The sequence below is a fragment of the Microtus oregoni genome, unplaced genomic scaffold, assembly GCF_018167655.1.
Source record: "Microtus oregoni isolate MIOR12 unplaced genomic scaffold, Mior012 000013F_ref0000133, whole genome shotgun sequence".
Classification (NCBI taxonomy): Eukaryota; Metazoa; Chordata; class Mammalia; order Rodentia; family Cricetidae; genus Microtus; species Microtus oregoni.
Genome location: NW_024543072.1, coordinates 2,938,147 through 2,962,196, shown reverse-complemented (window position 1 = coordinate 2,962,196; position 24,050 = coordinate 2,938,147). Strand labels below are relative to the sequence as shown.

Here is a 24,050-nt window from a genome sequence, read left to right as displayed (position 1 = left end):
AGCCTTACAGACTAAGGTGTAATATGCACCTTTAACCCCAGGAGCCACACTAGTTGGCATAGAAACCAGGAGATGCACACCTTTAATTCCAGCCCTAGAGAGGATTGATTATAAAATGGGAGGAAAGAACTCTCAACACACAGTCTCATTCTGAGATTCCTGGAGGCAGGATCACCATTTCGGACTGAGGTTGAAGTAGGCCAAACTTGGCTGCTAAAATTATTACACCTACCTTAACAGGACAGGTGATATCTATATTTATATCTATATCCATTGATATATATTGATATCATAGATTCTGAGGCTTAAATCCAGGCCTTCACACATGCTAGGCAGTCACTGTACTCTCAGATCTTCAGGTAGGCTTTCTTTGTTACAACTGAAATGCCACTTCAAAAAGCTATAAAACCAATCCTAGTATCTCCACATAAAACAATCAGCATGTAGAGGGTCACCCGGTTAGCGAGCGGCAGAATAAGGATTCCAGGATAAGTCTATCTGATGGTCAGAACCTCACGTTCAGAGTCTCAACACTCAACCGAGTTCATTTCCGCTGGGAAGATGAGCACAGAGAGGCGTTGTGCTGAGCAGTTCGGCTATGGCAGGAGGCATTTATGAGAGCTTAGGGGATGTTCTCTGTCAGTCCTGTTGGGCTGACTCCTGCCTGCTTGAAGCTCCCAGGCTAGTTAAATAGAGATGCATATTTTCATCTCTTCACTGTAGTACAGACCACGCAAAGATCCAGTCAAGAGTACAAAGTGCTTAAAGACACTGTCATTGTCAGCTTGAGCTGATGTCACAAAATATCATAGATTGTGATGGTTAAGTGACAGAACCTAGACATCCATGATCGGGTGCCAGTCAGTTTAGTTCTGGTGAGGGGGACTCTTCATGGTGTGTAGATAGCCACCTTCTTTCTGTATCCTCTCACAGGAACAGAGAAATTCCAAGGTGCTGAGGGTCAAACCACGTGTTTGCGCATGGCAGGTAAGCACTGTAATTCTGAGTTTTCTTTATATGTCCACTGATCCCACTATAAAGGCTACATCTTGATGACCTAATTACTTTCCAATGCCACCACATTTACTGTCATTATATGAATGTTGGGGAGACATTTAGTCCATAGCTAGTACTGACTGTGGGTAGTTAGGAGTCAGGATTAGGAAGGGCAAAAAGCACTGTCAGGGAACAGATTTAGGCAGAGAAGATGACAGAAACAAAGAAAAACCAGACAAGGCCTCTTTGAGCACTGGCAAGGGTTCCAGGTTTTTCATTTGTTCATTTGTTTTGAGACAGAATTTCATTGTCATCCTGGTTGGTCTAGAACTTGCTGTGTAGACCAGGCTAGCATCAAACTCACAAAGATATAGTTGCCTCCTGAGTGTCATGAATAAGGGCTCCAAACTTGGTAGAGGTCTAGAATGTACTGATAAAGACAGTGATGATGTGAAGGGGGGAAAGGAGTTTGTTGAGATCAAGGAAGGCTTAAGGGGTTAGAAAAAGATGATTGTGTATGTTGGGGACTTTGCAAAAAAAAAAAAATAAGTCTAAAGTACTTCTAGTGTGTTTTTTGACTCTGATCCATTCTGCCCAGGCCTATGCTGTGCAGATTTGAACACGGCATTTTATACCCCCAAGGCTTCCTTTCTTTCACTCTGACAATGGGACCCAAGCATCAGAACTTTGGGAAGATTTCTACAAAATTACATACATGAAAATGCTGTGTCTAACTTTCAGTCCTCAGTTCTTCCTCTGTAAAATGGGGAGGAGTCTTGTCCAGTCTAACCGGGAAAGGGTGCTATGACTGTATTTGTGTAAGAGCCAATAGCCAGAATCCAGCTATCGAGTCTCTGTTGAGTGCTTTGTCCCCAACACCATTGTTTGTCTTTCTTTGCTTTGTCTGGAGACTGGTTAAGGGTAACCTTGAACTTCTGATCCTCCAGCCGTCACCCCAAGTGCTGGATTTCAGGTATACACCACTAGGGTAGGAACATGTGGTGCTGGGATTGAACCTAGAGTTCCGTGAGTGTTAAGTAAGCCCTCTCAGCCTATGATGCCACCTTCCAAGATTGGCACATTATTTGATTTATTTACAAGAGACATGCACTCATAAAAGAGGGCTGGGACTGTAATCATTGCAGTAGAGCACTTGCCTTGCACACATGAAGTCCTAGGGCCAAGCCCCAGTACCAGGAAGTGGGGCCGGGAAGGACATAAACAGGCCACAAAATTGGCTCAGCAAGTTAAGTGCTTGTCCTGTAAGCTTGCCGATCTGAGTTTGATCCCAGAACCCATGCAAAGGTGGATATAACTGACTCCCGAGAGTTGTTCTCTGATATACACACACCTACACTATACAAAAATAAATATTTAATTAGAAAAACAAAACTCAACAAAGAAGATGCCAGCTTGGTGTGGTGGTCTATTCCTGTATTCTCATCTCCTGGGAGCTCGAGAGAGGAGGATCAGGAGTTCAAGGCCATCTTAGACTCTGTAAGTGAATTCCAGGCCAGCCTTGGCCACACAGCAAGACCTTATTTCAAATAAGAGCTGGAATCCTTGGGAGGGAGAGGCAGGTGTATCACTGAGTTAGAGGCACGCCTGGTCTACATATCGAGTTCCTGGCTAGCCAAAGCTACATAACAAAATCCTATAGACAGGAAAAACAAAAAAACAAAACAAAACAAATCAACACACAAACCAAAAGACAGCAGTTAGGCCTGGGTCACGGCTGCGAGTTCTAGGCCAACATGGACTACAGGGTCCAAAGTTAAACATACTCTCAAAACAATAATAATAACAAAAAGAAGGAAAAAAAGAAAAGGAAAAAAGGAAAGAAAAGAAAAGAAAGGAAAACCAAAACAAAACAAGCAAAAAGCGACTAAGACACAGGCTTACAAGGCATTCGGGCGCGCAGCTTCTTGTGCCCCGCCCCCGCGTCAATGCCCCCAATCAGGAGCGCACCTGTTCGTGACGTCGTCTTCCCGCGACAGAGCGGGCGGAAGGCGCGGTTCCTCCTCTGAGCGGTGGCACTGAGGCTATGGGTAGCCAGGAGGTGCTGGGCCAGGCAGCCCGGCTGGCCTCCTCGAGTCTCCTGCTGCAGGTACTCCGCTGCGCCAACTTCAGCGCCTCGCGGGGAGGCTGTCTTGGTTTCCCGCGCTACCCGGTTCCCCGGGAGTCCACGGCGGCGGGGAGGGGCGCCGGGTTAGGAGTCGGAAGACCGCGGTCGGAGTCTTGGCGGAATGACTGCAAACTTGTCATTTTCTTTCTGAAGATTGCATTTCCATGTAGCCGTAGGACACAGTTTAATCCAATGGGAAAGACAGAGGCTACTTAGGCTCAAGTATCTTACTTTAAGGGGTTCATTTCCTGTGTGTGTCATTCTTGGTTATCAAATACCTTTCAGCAACGCTGATTCGCACTGTTGAGAGCGACCATATGGCCTAGCTAAGACAGGAAAAATCACTTCAGCCCCGGAGCCTTAGCTACTTAGTGACAGAATGAGAGTAATAGTATCTAATTCAGAAAGCAATTTACAAGTATTGCTTGGTATCATTTGAATAAACACACTTAGCACAGCACCTGTATCTTAGTGTGCACTTAATAAACTGCCTCTTCTGTGTGTCTTTGACAGACATTTTTGTCCTTTTTTTCCTCTAAATGACACTTGCCAGTTCATTCAAATCAGCGTTTCTTAACCAATGAGTTGTGAACCCTTTGGCAAACTGCTATCTTAAAAGAATATTTACATTGGGATTCATAACAGTAACAAGATTACAGTTTCGAAGTAGCAACGAAAATAATTTTATGGTGGGGGGGGGTCACTGCAACAGGAACTATATTGAAGGTCGTTGCATTAGGAAGGTTGAGAACTACTGATCCGAATAGTATATAAAGATTCTGTCCGATTAGTCAGTTTTTCTAAGTCAAGTTCCTCATTTTTCCCAATGCCCTCATTCTCCAACTTGTCAATCCAATTGCACAGAAGTGCAGAATCACACTTCACCATTATCTTAGCACAAAGAGGTTAGGAGAGAGAACCTGGCTGAGTTAGATGGGTTAGAGGACTGCTTTTAAGATAAGAATTACTTGGCTTAGGGGTGTGTGTGTGTGTGTGTGTGTGTGTGTGTGTGTGGTGGTGGTGGTGGTGGTCTTTAATCCCAGCACTCAGGAGGTAGGGCCAAGTGGTTCTCTGAGTTCAAAGCCAACTGAGCTCCAGCTCAGCTAGTGCTACACAGTGAGACCCTGTCTCAAAAAGAAAGAAAGAAAGAAAGAAAGAAAGAGAAAACTAAAGTAAAAAAAAATTGCTTGGCTTTTTGAGCAGTCTTTTGGGGTTTTTGTTTGTTTGTTTGTGTTTGAAACTGGGTTTCTCTGTGCCTCCCTGACTGTCCTGGAACTCACAGTGTAGATCAGGCTGGCCTTGAACTTGAAAATCTGTTCTGCCTCTGCCTTCTGAGTGCTGGGTTTATTGGCGTGTGCCACCACTCCTGGCATTTTAATTTTTTATTTTTTGAGAAAAGGTATTGTGTTGTAGTCCAGGCTGGTCTTGAATTCTCAATACTCTTGCTTCTGCTTACAAAGTGCTGGGATTAACAGGCAGGCGTCACCATCCCAGTAGCGTCCTCATTGAGAACAGAAATACAGCCTCACAGGGCCTTTAGGAAGATTAGATAAAATCCTGTTATGTCCTGGCACATTACATGGTACTGACCAATGTCAGCTACTTTTCTTAAGTGTCATAAGTTTGTGAATGGCAGTGTAGGGATGAAATGAGGTAAGCTACATAAGTACAGATACAGGATAGAGAAAAGCGCTTTGCTCACGCTTGTGCTTAATGAGTGCTGGCCACTCTGTTCAACTCCATTTGTCTAGTTCTTTGTTTTCCTACTTCACAATATATGTGACTCCAGTGTGTTATCCATAGTGTTTATTTTTCCAGAGAAAAAGAAACAGGTTATAGAAGACACGCAGGAGTTGGAGTCAAATGACTTAACCATAGAATTCACCTGTTTGCTGTTTGCTCTTAGGCAGACCCTTTCTCTCTGAGTTTTGTTTGTGGCACATTTGCCTGGTTGTTGTTTGGTATTGGGAGTTGAACCTAGAGCCCTACATGGTCTAAGTAAGTGTTTTTATCACCAAGCTATGTTCTCAGCTCTGGTTGGCTTTTGCTGTTGTCTTGCTTTAGACATGATCTGTTTAGCTCTGGCTGGATGAGAATTCTCTAGGTAGACCAGGCTGGTCTCAAACTCAATAGGTTTGCCTGTTCTGCTTTGTGAATGCTGGGATTAAAGATTCCTACCACCACCAGCACTGAGTGCAGAATTTGACATGTATATATGAACCTACATGTTTCTAAGAGGCTTCAGAGCTTCTGTCAGATAGAGAAGGTCACTTATGACTGACCCCATAAACATGGTGATATTCTTGACACTGGTAACACTTTAGGAATGGCCTAGAGTGTTAATGACCCAGACATTTTCAGACCATGGTAGTCCTCTAGTCTGATCGAATCTTCTATGGGTAACCTTGAGCATGCTTAACACTGAAGTGGTTTGTCATTTGTGACTGGGAGGAGAGAGCCTGAGTGAGACTGGCATCCTATTCAGCAACTCCATTTGGGAACCCCATTTAATTGCAGGTTCTTGTTTTCCTATATCTCATGGGAAGGACTCTTTATTTAGATGGCTTTCTTCTTTCTTTGTTTTCATTTCATTTAATTAATTAATTTATTTATTTATTTATTTATTTTTGGCTTTTCAGGACAGGGTTTCTCTGTGTAGCCTTGGCTGTCTGTCCTGGAACTTGCCCTGTACACCAAGCTGGCCTCAAACTCAGAGATTCATCTGCCTCTGTCTCTCCAGTGCTGGGATTAAAGGCAGGCGCCACCACTGCCCTGCCTGGCTCTTGGGTGGTTTTCTTTAATGGACAGATTTGAAAGTCTTAGGATGTGTCTGTGTTAAATGACAATAGCTAGATGATGATTTCATGTTATCTTATTACTACAATTGTTATTTAAAAGATGCATCAACTCCTTTCTGGAAAGTGGTAAGCATTCAATAAACATAGTGTTTCCTGTGTAACTAAGAAAATCAAATTTTAAAGAGATTAAATATCCTTGGAATCCCTAGATATCACCAGGCAGAGAAGAAGAAATTAGATCCCAGATTCTTCCTGAGCCTACCATACTCTGCAGCCTCTTTAGTGTGTTCGGTTTCTAAATAGGATTTGGGCATGTCTGGTCTTTTGACATTGTCATCCGGAAATGTGTTGGGTGTCCTCCATAACTATCTGGGATGCAAGTGGCCCACTGGCTGTAGGCTAGATGTGTCTGGAGGTTTAGCTAGGGCCCTGGATAAATGTGAACCACTATTGCAGTTCTCGCTCTGTCTCCTTGACTTGGAGCCTGAAGACTGAGTCTGCCCGGCCTCTCTTATCTCCTTAGTGAATAAGGGAGACTCCCACATTCCTTCCTGGGTTCTTTGCTTCCTGCTCAGGATGGCAAGAGCCTCTAAGGAATTACAGTTCGCAGAAACCAAGTGAGGTAAGGATGTTAGAGATGAGTCTCCATAGCAGAGCTGCCTGTGATGTCACGTCGCAGTGGGAAGGACAGCTCCACAGTTCTCCCTTCAGTGAAGTCAACACTCTAAATGTAACTCATCTGTGTTTTCTTACAGGTATTGTTTCGATTAATCACTTTTGTCTTGAATGCATTTATCCTTCGCTTCTTGTCTAAGGAGATCGTGGGCATAGTGAATGTCAGGTAAGAGGAAGGCACCCTGGCGCTGTCCGCAACTCGTCACGAATCACAGTTTTTTTCAGACTGTATCCATGTGCCACCCTCAGATTTTAGAATCATACCTTTCCCCGTAGCCGTGTGTTTTAGCAGTGGGCTGAAGAGAAGTGCAGGGTGGGGGATGAGCGGGTCTTGCTGTGTTTAATGGACCCATGCAGGGTTTTCCATTAGCAACCTCCAAATGCACATTTCTCCCCCAGCTCTTCCGGCTTCTCTGCTCTTAGAAGCCAGGAGAGAGTGGGAGTAATTCATTGCAAACCTTGTCTCAGGTATAATCCAGTGTTCTTGTCCTGCTGACACAACACAGGAAGCAGTAGTTCTGTAGTTCGTGAGGATGTGCTTCATAATTGCAGGGCTGGAACAGCCAGCCCACTTCGCTTCCGCCTCAGTGCTTTTAGAGTTGAGTTAGGGTAGCTAGGATCAGAGCCTGAATCCTTGCGATTGGTTCTGTGGAAAGCAAACTGTTCTGTCTTAGACCCAGCTTGTTTCTTCTCTGCTCAAGGACACCCACACTTATTTTGTCTTCACAAGTGACACAAAGACAAATGAAATTATGTCCTTGGAATCGCTCAGCTTCTCGGGTGTTTCTTCATCTCCTGATAAACAAGACAATTTCCTGGTATTTACCAACCAAAGAGCCTAATGGCAGTTCCCAAGCTTAGCTTTGTACTAGGTGGGGTTCATAGTGTCCTGAGGCTGAGCTGAAGCAGAGAGGAGTTGCTGAGATATGCATTTGAAAAGCAGAAAAGGAAGAGGGACCAGAGGTTTTTCCCGTGCATTCTCCTCCAGAGGTCAGGTGCCTGCCCTGATGTCTTCACTGTTTAAGGTGTAGCTTTGGCTCTTCATCTGCAATGTGGGTGGGCTACTGGGGAGCAGGATGCACCTCAACAGTTGCTTTTCTCTGGGTACAGGAAGACTGACCCAGGTGCTGGCCACCTGCAAGGAACTCAGGCAAATCCTACTGAGTGGAGGTTGCAGCAGCATCTAACGGCTGCCTGCATTGCTGTTTGCTCTAAAACTCTTGGGCTAGCACCTCCGTGTGACGGAACCTCTGCTTCTTTCCGAGGCTCCAGTGTTATCAGGAGGTGCCCTTGCTATGTGGGCTGATAGCTTGTCTTTTCCTCCTTATGACCAGGACTACACCTCTGCCCACAGCCATTGGCTGCAGGCTCTCAGGCCACTGCAGCGCTTTCTGTCTCAGATGTAGCTGTAGGCACACACAATCAAGTGTACCTCGTGTGGGTCCTAATGCTGATTGCCATGTGGATCAGACTGGTGGGGGTCTTGTAAGAGACTTTGTGCTCTATATCCCCATCTGGTGTGGGGGTTTGGGAGTTTGTCTGTCTTTTCTGAGGTGCTCTGCACATGCTAGGCAAGTGCTGTACCACTGAGCCACATCCCTAGTCTCCTTTTTACTTTTTATTTTGAGATAGGGTCTCACTAAGTTGTTCAGGCTGGCCTTGAACTCATCCTGTAGCCCAGCAGGCCTTGAACTTGTCTTCCTATCTCAGCTTCCCATATAGTTGGAATCACAAGTTTGGGCCACCAGACTCACCATTGGTTTATGACCAATGTCTGTTTTTGTTTCATTTACTAGGAAAATCTCAAAGAGTCTTTCAATAAAAAATTAAAAACTAGCTTGGAGGCCTTACCAATTTCTACGTTTACTTTGTAGACTAACCCTTCTTTACTCAACGGCCATCTTCCTGGCCAGGGAGGCCTTCCGAAGAGCCTGTCTGAGTGGCGGTGCTCAGCGGGACTGGAGGCAGACCCTCAACCTCCTGTGGCTAACGTGAGTTGTGCTTTAGAAATGATGAGTTTTAAGAACACACATGCCAAGAGTGCCTAGTGAAATGACAGAGCTAACTGTCTCCAGACTGGGTTTTGGGCACTAGTTGTAGCAGCAGGAAAGGAGTCTGGTTGGAGATACTGCTTACTTGGTCTCCTCTCTGGTAGCAAGGAGGCTGGCTTCCTGCTCCACTTTTTTTATTCTTAATCTTTTTGCCCTGTGGTTTCTTTTGAGCTTTTAGCAACTACTTTTTTAGTATTAAAAAGTCTGGTAAGGCTTCTTTACACCTTTCTTCCATTCTTTAGAATGTTCTTGTAGACCAAGTATGTCAGCTGAAAATTAAAATGGTTTCTTTAGTTAGATCCCCGCCGGAGGCTGGTGGTGGAGGTGTTTCCCAATGCCACTCTTGCATAACTGCTGCCTCACAGAAGTGCCTGTCAGAAGGGCTGGCAAGTGTTCATTTGATTGGCAAGATGACTGCCAACTGTGTGCCCTGTGATACACACATGAAATGGGTGCTATGCTGGGGACTATTGGTTATTTGGGGTGCAAGATGTATAATGTCTGTTGCCATTCTAAGCATAGGCAACAAACAGGCTTTTCTGAAAACTTTTTTTTTTTTTTTTTTTTTGATTTTTCGAGACAGGGTTTCTCTGTGGTTTTGGAGCCTGTCCTGGAACTAGCTCTTGTAGACCAGGTTGGTCTCGAACTCACAGAGATCCGCCTGCCTCTGCCTCCCAAGTGCTGGGATTAAAGGCGTGCGCCACCACCGCCCGGCTTTCTGAAAACTTTTCTCCTTGACATAGTCTAAACCAGTGGGTATAGTGTAGGTTTTGGCGTTAGATCATGATTGGGTCCTGTGTTTGTTCTTGGCCAAGTCATGGGTCCCTTTCAGCCTCAGTTTCCTTCTAAATGGGGATGATGACTGAGGATCACTGTGGAGTGCCAGTGAGATGAAGGGTTCGGTCATAGTGCCAGGCATGTGGGTGATGTCTACTCCCCACTAACAGCTTCTTATTGTGGAGATTGTTTTTATGATGATGGTTGCTTTCATTCAGTGTTATTATTTTAATGTGTTTTTATACTTAAGACAAAACTTTGTATATTAAAAACATCTTTTCTATTCTTCTAGTGTCCCCCTGGGTATATTTTGGTCCTTACTCCTGGGCTGGGTCTGGTTGCAGTTGCTTGAAGTGCCCGATCCAGATGTGGTGCCGCACTACGGAGCTGGGGTGGCGCTCTTCGGTCTCTCAGCAGTGCTGGAGCTTCTGGGAGAGCCTTTCTGGGTCTTGGCACAAGCACACATGTTTGTTAAGCTCAAGGTCAGTGACCCTCTTGTGAATAGGAAATGTGGGCAGTAAGAGAAAGTGTGGGTTTTTAGTCATTATTGACTATTTGTTTTTGAGACAGGGTCTCACTATGTAGCCCTGGCTGGCCTGGAATTGACAGAGATCCACCTGCCTGTGCCTTCCAAGTGCTGGGATTAAAGGTGTGCGCCACCATGTCTGGAAGTGCAATCTATTTATTTTTTACTTAATTTTATGTGTATGGGTGTTTTGCTTACCTTTGTGTCTGTGCACTAGCTGGGCGCCTGGTTCTTCTGGAGGCCAGAAGAGGGGATTAGATCTGGAGCTGGAATGACAGACAGTTGTGAGCCACTATATGTGTCCAGGGAATTGGACCCGGGTCCTTTGGAAGAGAAGTCAGTGCATTTAACTTCTGAGACATCTCTCCAGCCTCCATACTAAAGATGAGTGAACTGCCCACCTATCCCAAGAAATACAGCATTATTGTGGATGCCCCATCCTCTCTATCAGGGTAACCACCATGCTGAGTTTTGTGTGTGTAATGACTTTTTATATTTCCTCTCTGTGCACAGGTCATTGCTGAGAGCATGGCCGTCATCTTCCGGAGTGTCCTGACGGCTTTCCTTGTGCTGTGGTTGCCTCAGTGGGGTCTGTACATTTTTTCTCTGGCGCAGGTGAGATTCAGGCTTTACTCAGCATCGTCCACATCTGTTTTCCCGCCTTGTTCCCACTAGCACGTGTTTATGTTCACAGTATTCATGCTTGTGGGAATAGTTGGAAACTCCAGGGTTTTGGCTTGTCACTGCTTCTCCAGCTGCTATATCCATCCTGTTTCACACAGTGCCACTAGTGTCCCTAGGGACCTGGGAGGGTCATACTTTCCAGTTGTCCGGCATCAGAAACTCCTTTTAGACATTCTGTGGGCCCATATCAAACTGGTCCGTGATTGTCTCATAGTCTAATGGAGGAGTGTGTGGCAGGGAATAAGAGGGTGGGGTAGGAATCAAATTGTATGTGTATTATTTTCCTAGAATTTCCGTCAGCTGTTGGCAGAATAGGAGGAAACGTAGACTGAAATCTCACATCATACAGAGTGAATGACTCAAGTCCAAGCAAGTCCATTTTCAGGTTTAGCATTTTTTGCCCCATCTTGTATTTTAGCTGTGGTCTGCAGTTCCAGCTCTGATAGAGATTGTGCTGGACTGAAAGAACTGTTTGTAAAAGTGAAGCCTAAAGCTGGTCATGGGTTCTCACCTTTAATCCCAGCACTCAAGAGGTGGGGCAGGCTCGTGTCTACAAGCTCAGTGCCTACTAGAGTTCAAAACTACACAGAGAAACCTTGTCTCAAAGACCTAAAGAAATAAAGAAGATGAAAGTAAACAAATGAAGCCTAAGATCAGATATTTACCAGGCATCAAAGATGTGTGAAGTGGTTTGCAGGGTTTGTTTTGGTTTTGGGTTTTTGGGTTTTTTTATTTGTTTGTTTGCTTTTGTTTTTGTTGGAGACAGGGTATTGCTGTCTTGCTGTGTAACCTTGCACTCACAATTTTCCTGGCTTCATTTTGTAGGTTTTCCGTGTTTTGGTTTTGTTTGTGGTTTTGTTTTGGAGACAGTTTCACACTGTGGTCCAGCCTGACCTTGAACGTACAGCAGTGCTCCTAAGTGAGCCTCGAAACTCCCGATTAGAGACATGAACTTCCATGCCTGGATTTCTAGTTTGTAGTTTCTATTAGTGTTTGAGAAGGCAAATGATTTCGTAATGATTTATTTGACGTTCTTTCCTATGTCCTCTGAAAACTACAGATTTTTTATGGAACACAAACTAATTAGATTTAAAATTAATTAAGAATGAAAATTGCCCACAAAGTCAATTTGAAAGAGATACATAGTTTAGAGAAATTATCTGTGGTTATTTTTCCCTTGTCTTATTGGACCTAGACCTATAGTTCTTGTCATTATCCTTGTTTTTATGCGTTCTCTCTGGTAGGATAGAAGGCCTCAGGAACACCCAGTATGATCCGCTCTTACTGTGGGAAAGGCACTTGGCACTATGTGTTTCTAATGCACAGCCCCTACCCATGGCAGGGTCTTAGTTCAGCAAAGGAAACTGAAGGCATTTGTTTCCATACAGTGAGACAGGACAGTCACTGACAGGTGTGTAATAGATGCAATGACACTGCAGAGCAGCACGTGACCCTTGCCCGGGCACTGAGAGTCCCCTTGTTAAACCTGCCTCCCAGGTCTTCCTTGAATTGCCCGTGAAACTCCCCTCAGAGTAAATAAGGAATGCCTATACCTGACAATGAGGGTAAACCACTCAGATAAAAACTGACGGAGGTGGGAGGTCCTAGGTCTTACCACAGGGCAGAAAACCCTGACTGCTCTTTGGACTGGAGAGGGAGGGGGAAAGGAGTGGGGGGAGGGGGAGAAGGGTGGGAGGAGGGGGCGTAGGGGGGAAGGAGGGGGAGGGAAATGGGAGGCTGGGAGGAGGTGGAAACTTGTTTTTTTTTTTTTCTCCTTTTCTCAATAAAAAAAAAAAACTGGGCAAAGAACTTGAACAGACATTTTCCTAAAGAATATATAAAATAAATGGACAATAAGCACATGGAAAAATGTTTAGGATCAATAATTATTAGGGAAATGCAAATCAATACCATAGCGAGGGCCTGTCCTGACCTTTAAATCCAGCACTGGGCAGGCAGAGGCAGGCAGACTTCTGGGAGTTCAAGGCCAACCTGGTCTACCTTGTGAATTTCATGACAACCTGGGCTACACAGAGAAAATCTGACTAAAAATGAACAAACAAATATGTGATTTTTACTCTTTTGGCTTTTTGAGGGACCCACCATCCAGCTCCCAGATAAATCACACATGGAGACTTATTCTCATGTATAATTCCTCAGCCTTAGCTTGGTTTGTTTCTTGCCAGCTTTTCTTAAATTATCCTGACTACCTTTTGTCTCTGAGCTTTTATCTTTCTCTATTTCTGTACACCTTTCCTTGCTTCTTTCTCTGTGGCTTGCTGTGTAGGTGGGTGGTTGGCCCCTGATGTCTCCTCTCCTTGTTCTCTTGCTGCTCGTTCTCACTGCTCTTAGATTTCTCCTTCTACTTATCCTCTCTGCCTGCCAGTCCCGCCTATCCTTGCTCCTGCCTCGCTATTGGCCATTCAGCTCTTTATCAGGACCATCAGGTGTTTTAGACAGGCAAAGAATCACAGCTTCACAGTTAATCGAATGCAGCATAAACAAAAGCAGCACACTGGAAAATAATATTCTACAATAGACACATTTTTATCACTTCTTCCTTAATAGGGTGGGTATTATTTTTATTAGGTATAGACTAAAACACACTTTTATCACTTCTTCCTTACTAGGGTGGGTATTATTTTTATTAGGTATAGACTAACAACTGTAGACAAGGTTGTGGAGAAGTTGAAACTAGTACATCTGTGGTCTACACATAAAGAATGCAGCTGCCGTGAGAAGCAGTATGACAGTGCCTCTAAGAATTAAACAGCTCTGTCATGTGACCCAGCATTTCCACTCTCAAGTATGCGCATCAAAGAGAATGTCCATAACACTGTTCATAGTGACCAAAAGATAGACACACCCAAATGCCCATTAGCCACTGACTTGGATAAGCAAAATTTGGTGTGTCCATGTAATGGAATGTTATTCAGTTCTAAGAAGTTCCTTGCATGATGGCTTACATGAATCGCAGCACTCTGGAGGCAGAAGCAGGAGGAGCCATGTAAATTTGGGGTCAGCCTGGTCTTCAGAGCCCCAGGACAGCCAGAGGTCAGTGGTAAGGACAGACAGCTACCGATAGGTTCTACGATGGAGGTAAACCTTGAAAACACACTACGTGAAAGGAGTAGTCGGCCAATTATATGGTGCCCTTGATGTTTCATGTCCAGGATAGGCAGGTCCACAGACACAGCAAATTAGCAGTTGCTAAGTGATGGGGAATGAGCAGTAATTGCTTGAAGGGTCCATAGTTTGTTTTGAGGTGATGAAAATATTAAGGAATTAGATAGTGGTGATACATTGATGGTTGTACAGCAATATAAATATACTACAAGCTGCTGAATTCTGTAGTTAAAATGGTAACTTTTATCATGTGACTTTGTCCTTATGGAAACAGTAGGGAGGGTCCTGTGGCTGTGGTACCCTGCCTTCAGCTTGCCACTTTTCACCAAAACTCTGCTCAGCAGAAGATCGACATGGCTGCTGTGGCTCCCAACCACACTGCTTGTGTTTTAAGGACTTGATGCCTGAAGGCTGGTGGACAGGCCTTATGCGGGGCTGAGAGAGCGCGTAAGAGGCAGCCTACCTACCATGGCTCCTCTTTTTCCCTGCCACATGCCTTTTGACAAGCGCTTCCTTGGTGCAGGCAAGTAGAAAGAGGGACTTGATGGCCCCAGTTCTTGAGCTAGGGTGTGCTGCCATTCTCAGAAGGGAAGGAGGGCAGAATGGATACTCATTTTCAATCTGCAAACAAAAGCTAGATGGCCCACTTCTGGCCAGAATTGATTCTTTTGTCCCAGATGGGTGGAGGGTGAGGGGGACCTTCTTATGACCCCACCTTTTCCTCCTACAGCTTGAATCAGCTGTCACCCTGCCAGAGGAGCAAGCCAGTAGCCCAATTCCATTGTAATCATAAATAGCACAGGTTCCACAGTTTATGGAAAAGCCAGTCCTAATTGATGGCAGACTCTTGGCTGTCAGCACGGTGAGGGCACCTGGAACCGCAGTTTGCTGGGTGGGTACCTGACATTGCTGGATCTGAGCTAGTGGCATCTGCCACGGTGCTTCAGTTCTCCAGCAAGTGAAGTGCTTGGAGCCTGTGCATGAAGGTGCTGCGGCGGAGCTGGCCTGAGGTCAGTGTTGTGCTGCTCTTTGGAAAGTGTGGTTAATTACGAGTTCTATTTACCTTGAAGAGAATATTTATAGTCCTGTTGTAATTATGCCTATAGCAAAACAATTTCATTTCAACCCTTTATTTTATTTGTTTCAGCTTTTGTATACTGCTGTTCTGGTGCTCTGCTATGTGATTTATTTAATAAAACTACTGCATTCCCCAGAATCAACCAAGCAACTAACTCTTCCTGTCTCCAGAATATCACAACTATTGCCCACTATTACAAGAAGCAGAGTGAGTAATGCATTTTTATCTCTTATTTAATTCACAGATGATGGTTGGCCTTGAGAAAAAGAAACTGCACTGGCTTATTATAATAGGAAGATAATTTTGCAGGTTGTATTTATTGAGTGAATCCTTACCACATACCAGGTGAGGATTTCCAAATCTTAGCACTGGTGATTTGGGGACAGGGATGCTCTTTGGTATAGGGACTGTGGTTTGCACTGCAGAATGTTGAACATCCCTGGCCTCTCAATGGCTCTCGCACTTCGCAGTGTCTCCCCAGAGACGGACCTGCTCCTGGGAGAGGAAAAACTATGCTAGGCCCTTTAAGTGCTTCATGTTCTCAGCCAGTGGGGCTGATACTGTGACTCTTTGTATTTCAGAGACTGAGCACATTAAGTACCTGCCCGAGATGAGGGTGGAGTGAAGTTAGGAGCCTGCAGGGGACCAGGTTCCCCATGTTCCACTTGCATCTGTACCTTTTCCTTTAGTCTGTGTTGACCTCTGGCAGAGGCAGTCCAAAATTTGAGAATGCCCGAATAACCCCCAGTGGTTATTTTGTTAGTTTCTTTCTTTTTGGACCCTTTTGAGACAAAGTTTTACTTTTTATCTCATACCAGCCTCTCACTTGCAGTCCTGCTGCCTCAGCCTTCAGAGTTCTGGTGTGAAAGATAGGAAAGACACCATGTCTAGTTCAAGGTCACTTTTGTTTTGTTTTGTTTTTAATCTTGGCATAAGGCCAACATCTCACAGACTGTTTTCCCATCAGACCAAATGAGAGAATTGGGTGCTGGCATGTGGGGATGAAGCATAGCCTTGTTCCACTCAGCTCTTTCACTCTCGGGCTGTTTGCCGTGTATTTTCCAGCTCCATTGAGTCAGTGCTTCTGGCTGGCCTGGAGCCAAAGCATCTGTGGAACAGTACACTGCAGCCTTTCCTCAGACCCACTCGCTCCTTGTTGAGCACGTGCCTTTTTCTCGGCACCTGTTTGCTTGTTCGCTTTTAGTAGAAGGGTATATCCACTGGACTTCTCTCTTGCCATTACGTGAAGAGGTAGCCAAACACGTGGAAATAGTCTCAGGATTTATGGAGTCCCATTGTACAGCTCTTTAAGAAGGACCAGAGTCTGTGTCAGAGCCAGGTGTGTCCTCAGGTGTTAACAAGGAGCGGGCCATACTCATCAGCTGCTCCTAGCAAACCTGAGTCAGGGACGGTTGGCGACCATTGCGTCTCCTCCTCTGTGGGTGTAGATCGTTAGGACTGCAGGTTCGAAGACTCCCTCTGCTACCCTGTTCTCCAGTGCCCACTGTCATCTAACCAGCTTTTCATATTGGACCAGCCCTGTTCTCCAGTATGTTTTGGAAAGGGGCAATTGAATTGTTAATAGTTGCTTTACATGCTAAATAAGGGTAATAATGACCCACCCCTTTTAAGGTCTTGAGAGTCTAATGAGATGGGACCTATACAGGCTGAACACTGGCCTAGCACAAGTGGAGGTCACCATCTTCGCATGGCTGTGCTGGAGCAAGGCTAACACAGATGGCAATGGCAGGAGAACACTACAGTTTAACAAGCAGTCCACACTGAAAGTACCTGCACTTGTAGTGCTGGGACAGATGCCAAAATTCTGAAATGACTGTCGCCACGTTTGGTGTGACTCAGAACACAGACATACAGGAAGAGACATTTCTAGGTCTCAGAGAGCTTCCTGTGGGTCTGGAAGGCATCGGGGTTAGATCTGAAGCCTGCAGACTCTGATTTTGTTTTGTTTTGAGAGGAGACTTGGTTCTTTTGCCTGGGCTAGTGCTGAACTCTTGGGCTCAATCTTCTTGTCTCATCTTCACCAATAATTGGGACTATAGACTTCCCCTACCCCTGGCCAGAGTCGTTATGTTTAGAATTGGCTTCTCTGACTCGTGAGGCTCATCTGAAGACTCAGGAGCTCCACAAAGTCATTCGAACTTTGAAAAGAGCCATGTAAGATGAACCTGATAGCACATGACAATCACACAAGGAGCTGAGGTAGAAGGATCAAGAGTTCAAGGACTGCCCGGGCTGTATAGTGAGTTCCAGACTGCATAGGCAGCTTAGTGAGACCCTGTCTCAAAACTGAAAAAAGAGGAAAAAGTCTAAGATTATAGCCTAATGTTTGTAAGGTCCTGGTTCAATTCCAAGTAGTGCCAGAAACGATGCAGGGGGAGATAGAGAGCTTCAGGGAGGGAGGAAAGAGCAGTCTAGTACAGGAACCACTCTGGCCAGCACTGACGTGGGTTTTTGTGTTACATCTTCACAAGGTACTATGAGGTAAATGTTGTCTCCGTTTACAGATGGGAGAGCTGAAGGTCAGAGGAGTTAAGTGACTGTAACCCCAAACCATGTAGCTTGATTTGAATCCACTTCCTTGAGACTGCTTTCTGTGGACTGACTCTGATCTATGTGGTTAACTAGTCTTCCAAAAGAATCGGGATTTTTTTATCAGGTAGTTTTTATTTACTTAAAGATTGAGAAGTTCCAGGTAGAAAAATTGCTCAGGCTTATTATTTTTTAATTAATTAATTTATTTATTTTAAATATTTATTTATTTATTATGTATACAATATTCTGTCTGTGTGTATGCCTGCAGGCCAGAAGAGGGCACCAGACCTCATTAGAGATGGTTGTGAGCCACCATGTGGTTGCTGGGAATTGAACTCAGGACCTTTGGAAGAGCAGGAAGTGCTCTTAACCTCTGAGCCATCTCTCCAGCCCCAGGCTTATTATTTTTAATGGGGTAAAGAGAAGAGTCTTAAGCCAGATGTAGTGGTGTATTCTTTTAGTTCCAACATTTAGGAGGCAGGTGGGTCTCTATAAATTCAAGGCCAGCCTGGTCTGCATAGTGAGTCCCTGCCTCAAAAACAACAACAACAAAAAAAAAGTCAAGAAGAGAATAGTCTGTGTGTGCTCAGCTCACCCGTGAGCAGCATGCCTGTCTGTCTCCCAGGCTCCTGTGCAAAACCATTCTCACAGTCATGCATGATCAATTTGACCAAATGATAAGGCTTTCTTCCTAATCTTCTAGAATTCCATTTTCTTTTTTGTTTTTTGTTTTTGCTTTTTTTGAGACAGGGTTTCTCTGTGGTTTTGGAGCCTGTCCTGGAACTAGCTCTTGTAGACCAGGCTGGTCTCGAACTCACAGAGTCCATTTTCTTTATAGGTATTTATTTAGATATTTTTGTTTGTTTGCTTTTCACGATAGAGTTTTTCTGTGTAGCCCTGGCTGTCCTGGAACTCATTCTGTAGATCAGGTTGGATTGAACTCAGAGATTCACCTGCCTCGTGAACTAGGGTTAAAGGTGTGTGTCACTACCACCAGGCTTCATTTAGATTTGTAATAAATTAATGGCAGCTTAAATAATCACCACTTTGTATATTCTTTGGCATGCCTGAAAAGGCTGCAGATTTTTAAATAAAGCTGTGGAGTTCACCGCAGCACGCATGTCTTCAGCATGAGTCCATGTTGAGTGCATTGTGGTGGAGTATCCAATGCAGGCTCAGCCAGTCACGCTGTGTACTGCGTCATCACGATGACAGGACTGTGTGCATTTCGTGTCATCAGAACAGAAGCTCGGGACGACTGAAAATCCTATCTGGGGCATTCAGGAAGGCTTCCTGGAGGAAGCTGCCTTGAGCAAGAGTTTAACAGGGGAGGACAGAAGTGAGCCGTGTATGTGTGGTGACACTCAGAACCGCAGGGAGAACAAAAGCATTGTTTAACCTGCTCTGTGCCCATCACTGGGCTGGGATTCAGAATACGGACATTCCAGTCATGAAATGAGAACGGTCTGTAGGGAATGGCAGGTAGCCAGGGCTGATAGAGAGCTGGGAAAGGGTGAGCCAGGTCAGTAAAGTACTGTATGTGTGCAAAATTGTTGAAGAACAAATTTAATTTTAAAAAATTAAAAATAACCAATTTTTTTCTACTCTAAAACAAAACCAAACCTTCCTTAAGCTCCACTGCTCCCAAATTAAGTTCAAACCAGGGTTACCACTACTTGGTGTTAGCCCATCATGCCATGTTCCCCTCCCTTCATAATCTCTAGCCACCTTTATTCTGTCACTCCCTATCTGGTCCACTCAAGGACCCCAGTCATCCCCATATTCTGAAGCATCTCTTGTTCTCCCACGGTTCTGAGTGTCACCACACATACATGGCTCACTTCTGCACACCCCTGTTAAGCTCTCTCTCAAGGCAGCTTCCTCCAGGAAGCCTTCCTGAACGCAGATAGGATTCTTAGCCGTCCCGAGCTTCTGTTCTGATGACACTAGATGCACACAGTCCTGTGCATTGTGATGACGCAGTACACAGCGTGGCTGGCTGAGTCTGCATTGGGTATTCCATCACATGCTTGCTGCAGTGAGCTCTACAGCTTTTTGTTGTATTTTGTGACCTACTGAGTTCAGCAAGGGCCTTCTGTGTGGCCGTCGGCTGGAGATATTTGGAGCTAGGTGGGCTTAGCAGTGGGTATCCAAGTGAAGACAATGGTTGGTCTTCTCTTAGAATTTTTTTTTTTAAACACGATCTATTGTAACCCAGGCTAGCTTCTAACCATGTAGCTGAGGATACCCTTAAACTTGTGGGTTTTGTCCCTACTTCCTGAGTGCTGGGCTACCATACCCATCTGAAAGGTTTTTAGTGGTGCTGGGTGGCTTTATAGTGTTTGACTTTTCTCTCATTCAGCCCCTAAGATCTCCGTGAAATAGGACTTCTCTCTCTCTCTCTTTCTCTCTCTCTTTGAGAAGAATTTTATCTAACCTTAAGCTCTTAGTCCCTTGTGCCTCAGAGTTTGAGTGCCTAACTAATTTTCCTGTACAATAGAGCTTATCTCATTTTGCAGGTGACAAAAACAAGGCTTAGCAAAGTTAGCTGTCTTGCCCATGGTCTTTGGGCTAAGTCAAGAAGCAGTTTAAACTAGGCTCTGAGCTTAGTGCAGAGCCTGAACCTGCAGGGAAAAGGATGGATTAGACCAGAAGTTCAAGTGAAAAGTCTGGCTGGGAGGAAGTGACGAGGACAGTCATGAGATGCTGAAAATGGGAGGATGGGCAAGTCTGGGGCAGCCAGTGGCCTGTGAGGACTGGTATGTGAAGAGAAAGGAGAAGGGAGAGAGTGCTGTACGGAGACGGAGCAGTGGAAGCAATGCCCGTGATGCCCATGGCCTCAGGCTTCCCAGTGACTTATCTGTGTGGAGGGCTACAGCTGCTCATCCTGAGTCAGAGAGTTTGGGAGGGGAAGAGTGACTCAGCAGGACGAGCCTGATGCTGATTCTAAGCCTGCCATCGTTCATACAGTGCCTTTCACCTTTCGCCCTTCACCCTCCGAGTTTCAGTGTCAGTTAACACAGAAGGCTGTGGGATGTCTGCTCAGGAGATTTCAGAGGAATTCATGCCCGTCTTAGCTCAGCTTTATTAAATAGTTGGCGGATCCATTCTAAGTAGGAGGATATAAGTTCCCAGAATTTGCTTCCTCTTTTCTATCACTAACGGCCTGAGAACCCAAGCCTCAGAGTGGACTTCCTGCCAACGTGTCCTTAATTTACTTTGGCCATAGTAAATAGTGTGGCCTTTCTTTCTGAATCTATGCTGAGGCATTAGGATTCACTCTCCCAAGGACTTTTCTCTTTTGAAAGCTGAACTGATTGCCCAAACACATATACTACTACTTACTGGCAAGTAGGCTTCAACAAAAGTATCTTGGGGTCTGATGTAGTGACGCACACCTCCAATCCCAGAATTTGAGAGGATGAGGAGGGACAGTGGCTACAAGCTTTTGAGGTAGCCAGCCTGGGCCACCTAATGAGAGTATCTTGGGAAAGGGGGCGGAGGTGGCAGGAACCAAGAGCCCTTGGGCAAACTTGAGCTTCTCGTTTCCCTTGAAATAGCATAGGTGCTAAAGCACAGACCCTCAGAGGGACACCATTGTGCTGGGGCGGGGGCGATGGGAGATGGGAGATGCTGTCTCTCTTCTGAATGAGTGGTCCACAGTGCCCTCTTGTGGTGCTAGGTTGTCTGGCACCTTTTGTTCTGGAGAACAAACATCTTTGGCCCTATTTCCTTCTGTCTGGGGAAGGCTCCCTTCAGGGCTAGAGATACTTTGGCATCTTCTCAGAGTTTTTGACACCCTGAAGGCAGCACAGTTTGGGGGGGCTCAGGCCCATCCTCTTCTTTTCTAAAAGAAAAGGGGAGAAGGATCAGGGCTGAAAAAGAGCCCCCACTTTCTCAGGTGTTCTAGGATTGCCCTGGCTAAAATAGTCATCTGCCTGAGCTGCATGCAGCTGTAGAGCATTTTGGGATAATCTGAATTGAGGGAGCAGTGAGTTTAGAATATGTACTGCACTTTAAAGGTTGTGTGAAAACAACAGTGTGGAATGCTGCGCTGTGTCTTTGTCTTCAGCACGTAGTAAAAGAATAATAATTTTTTCTCTTTTGATTCTTCAAGACAGAGCTGTTCCGAAACTCACTCTGTAGGCCAGGCTGGGCTTCAACTCACAGCGATCCACCTTCCTCTGCCTCCTGAGAGCTGGGATTAAAGACATGCGCCACCACTGCCCAACAGAATAATATTTTGAGTTAAGTATATTAAAATTATTCAGCAGGATGTGATGGCGTGCCCATAATTCCAGCACTTGGTAGGTTGAGGCAGGAGGATCCAGAGTTCACTGTCTTCCTCTATTACATATTGAGTTCATAGTTAGATGGGCCATATGAGACCCTATCTTAAAAAAAATGAGGTGTGGTAGTGTGGGATTGAGGTCCTGGCACTTGGGTGTGGAGGCGAGAAAGCAGAGAGTTCACAGTCAGGTTTGGCCAGTGAGATGGCCCTGCTGGAAGAGCTGCTCTGGATGAGCACACTTGGTAACCTGAATTCAAACCCTGGAATCCATGTAAACGTAGGAGAAAACTGACTCCCCAGAGGTGTCTTCTAACCACCGTGCGCGCGCACGCGCATGCACACACACACACACACACACACACACACTTGTCTTAATTAGCTAGTTATGGTGTTGCATATCTGTATCTCAGCACTCAGGAGGGGAGGCTGAGACAGGAGGATCATCAGTAACAGCAGCCTGGGTTACATATAATAGCTACTGTTGATTTTCAACCCAACAGGAGCTAGAACCATTTAGAAAAGGCCCCTTTAAGCACGTTTGTGAGGGAATCTCTAGATTAGGTTGACTGGGGTGGGGAGGTGCACTCTTAGTGCGTGCAGAACCAGCCATGAGTGGGTCCTGGACTAGACTAAAGGGGAAAGGAGCTGACCATTGGAATTCATTGTCTTCTGCTTTCTGACTGTGGATACAGCACGGCCAGCTGCCTCAGCTCCTGGCTTTCCAGGACGGACCCTGGAAGTGTGGGCCAGCCTAACTTCCTTGCTTGAGCCTCTCGCATCAGGTGTTTTGTCATGGCAATGAGACAGAGGGCTAAGCCACACAGTGAATTGAAAGTTATTTAGCTATATGGCTAGAACATGTGTTGAAAAGCAAAACAGAGGGGCTGGAGAGATGGCTTAGCGGTTAAGAGCATTGCCTTCTCTTCCAAAGGTCCTGAGTTCAATTCCCAGCAACCACATGGTAGCTCACGACCATCTGTAATGAGGTCTGGTGCCCTCTTCTGGCCTTCAGGCATACACACAGACAGAATATTGTATACATAATACATACATACATACATACATACATAAAAGAAAAGCAAAACAGAATGATTTCCCTTGTTTCTTTTTCCTGTTTTCTGTGTCTGCAGAAAACTAAGCAGTATAATTCCACTGGGAAGCATTGTTCTGGACTTAATGTCTGAGATTCTAGGATGCCTGCGACAGAGAGTCCTCACTGGGAACTGAGGAAACCAGTTATCCATTGTTCACTTTCTGGCTTGAAGGCTCGCTGAGTGTTTGTTTCCTCACCTTCATTGTCTTTAGGAAGTGGCAGCCTGAAGCTCCTGGAAGGTTCAGAAGAGGCAGAGGTAAAGTTAGGGTTTTGTTGTTGTGATTATTAATCTAGACTTTGATCTGTTGTACCGATTCTGAGTGATTTACCTGACCTAGGAAGGCTGGTTTTCTTCTGGAATATGTGAGTACACCTTATAACGGTGTCAAGGCTAAGTGGCCAAAGGTAGCCTTAAGATAAGGAATACAAGGGGTGGAATTTGAAGAACAAATCTACCTTATCTATCTATCTATCTATCTATCTATCTTTTTTTAAGGAAAGAACTGAATGTGAACTGTGTTTTAGATGTGGTAGTGTTCTTTCTATATTTGCAGAGGCATCCAAAGGAATATTAGTAATTCTTTAGCGTTCTTTATGTAATGATTTAGATATGCCTAAGACTTTGCCTTCCAATTTTGGAAGTAAGCTTTCTGTTATTGTAACAACTAACTAAAACAAATCATAAAGAAAGTTTAGTTCAGTTTTAGTTTTTTTATAGACAAGGTCTCACTCTATAGTCTAGCTGGCCCCAAACTCACTCTGTCACCAGAATATTCTGGATAGAGGTCAGTCCTTTTTTCTGCCTCCTGATGCTAGAATTACAGGAGCCACCACTCCTGTTTGAAGTTTTTTGCTTTGTTTTTTGAGATAGGGGCCCACTTTGTAATCTAGGCTGGTCTAGAGCTTCCTTTATAGCTAAGGCTGGATTTGAACTCAGAATGTTTCTGCTTCAGACTTCTGGGTACTGAGATTACAAGATGCCTGTCCATCTATGGTCAGTTGGTCTTGATGCGTTGGGCCTGTGTCAGGGTGGCACATTGTGGCGGAAGTACAAAAAGTTCCTTCCTGTCTGGGAAGGGAAAGAAGAGAAGGGGCTGGCACAGTGCTCCCCACAGACCACCCTTAGTGGCCTTAGTCCTTTCTCACTGCACACCGCTGAGAGGCTCTGCCACCTTCCAGTCAGGTCCTACTGAAGACCAGGCTTTCACCACAGGCCTTCAGGAACATTCAAGATTTTAATTATAGCTGCCATATGCATTATTTTCTGGTATGTTTTG

At 45.1% G+C, this 24,050-nt stretch overlaps 1 protein-coding gene across 1 annotated transcript in view; it reads left to right on the top strand.

Moving 5' to 3' along the window:
- Window positions 1–3,000: 3,000 nt before the first annotated feature.
- The window catches only part of Rft1 (RFT1 homolog), a 43,011-nt gene continuing 21,961 nt past the window's right edge, over window positions 3,001–24,050 (top strand). Inside the window, exons 1-6 of the mRNA XM_041662714.1 lie at window positions 3,001–3,103; window positions 6,675–6,760; window positions 8,469–8,585; window positions 9,715–9,904; window positions 10,462–10,563; window positions 14,906–15,043. Of these exons, the coding sequence (XP_041518648.1) occupies window positions 3,041–3,103; window positions 6,675–6,760; window positions 8,469–8,585; window positions 9,715–9,904; window positions 10,462–10,563; window positions 14,906–15,043 (696 nt within the window). The 5' untranslated portion in view covers window positions 3,001–3,040. The remainder of the gene's footprint in view (window positions 3,104–6,674; window positions 6,761–8,468; window positions 8,586–9,714; window positions 9,905–10,461; window positions 10,564–14,905; window positions 15,044–24,050) is intronic.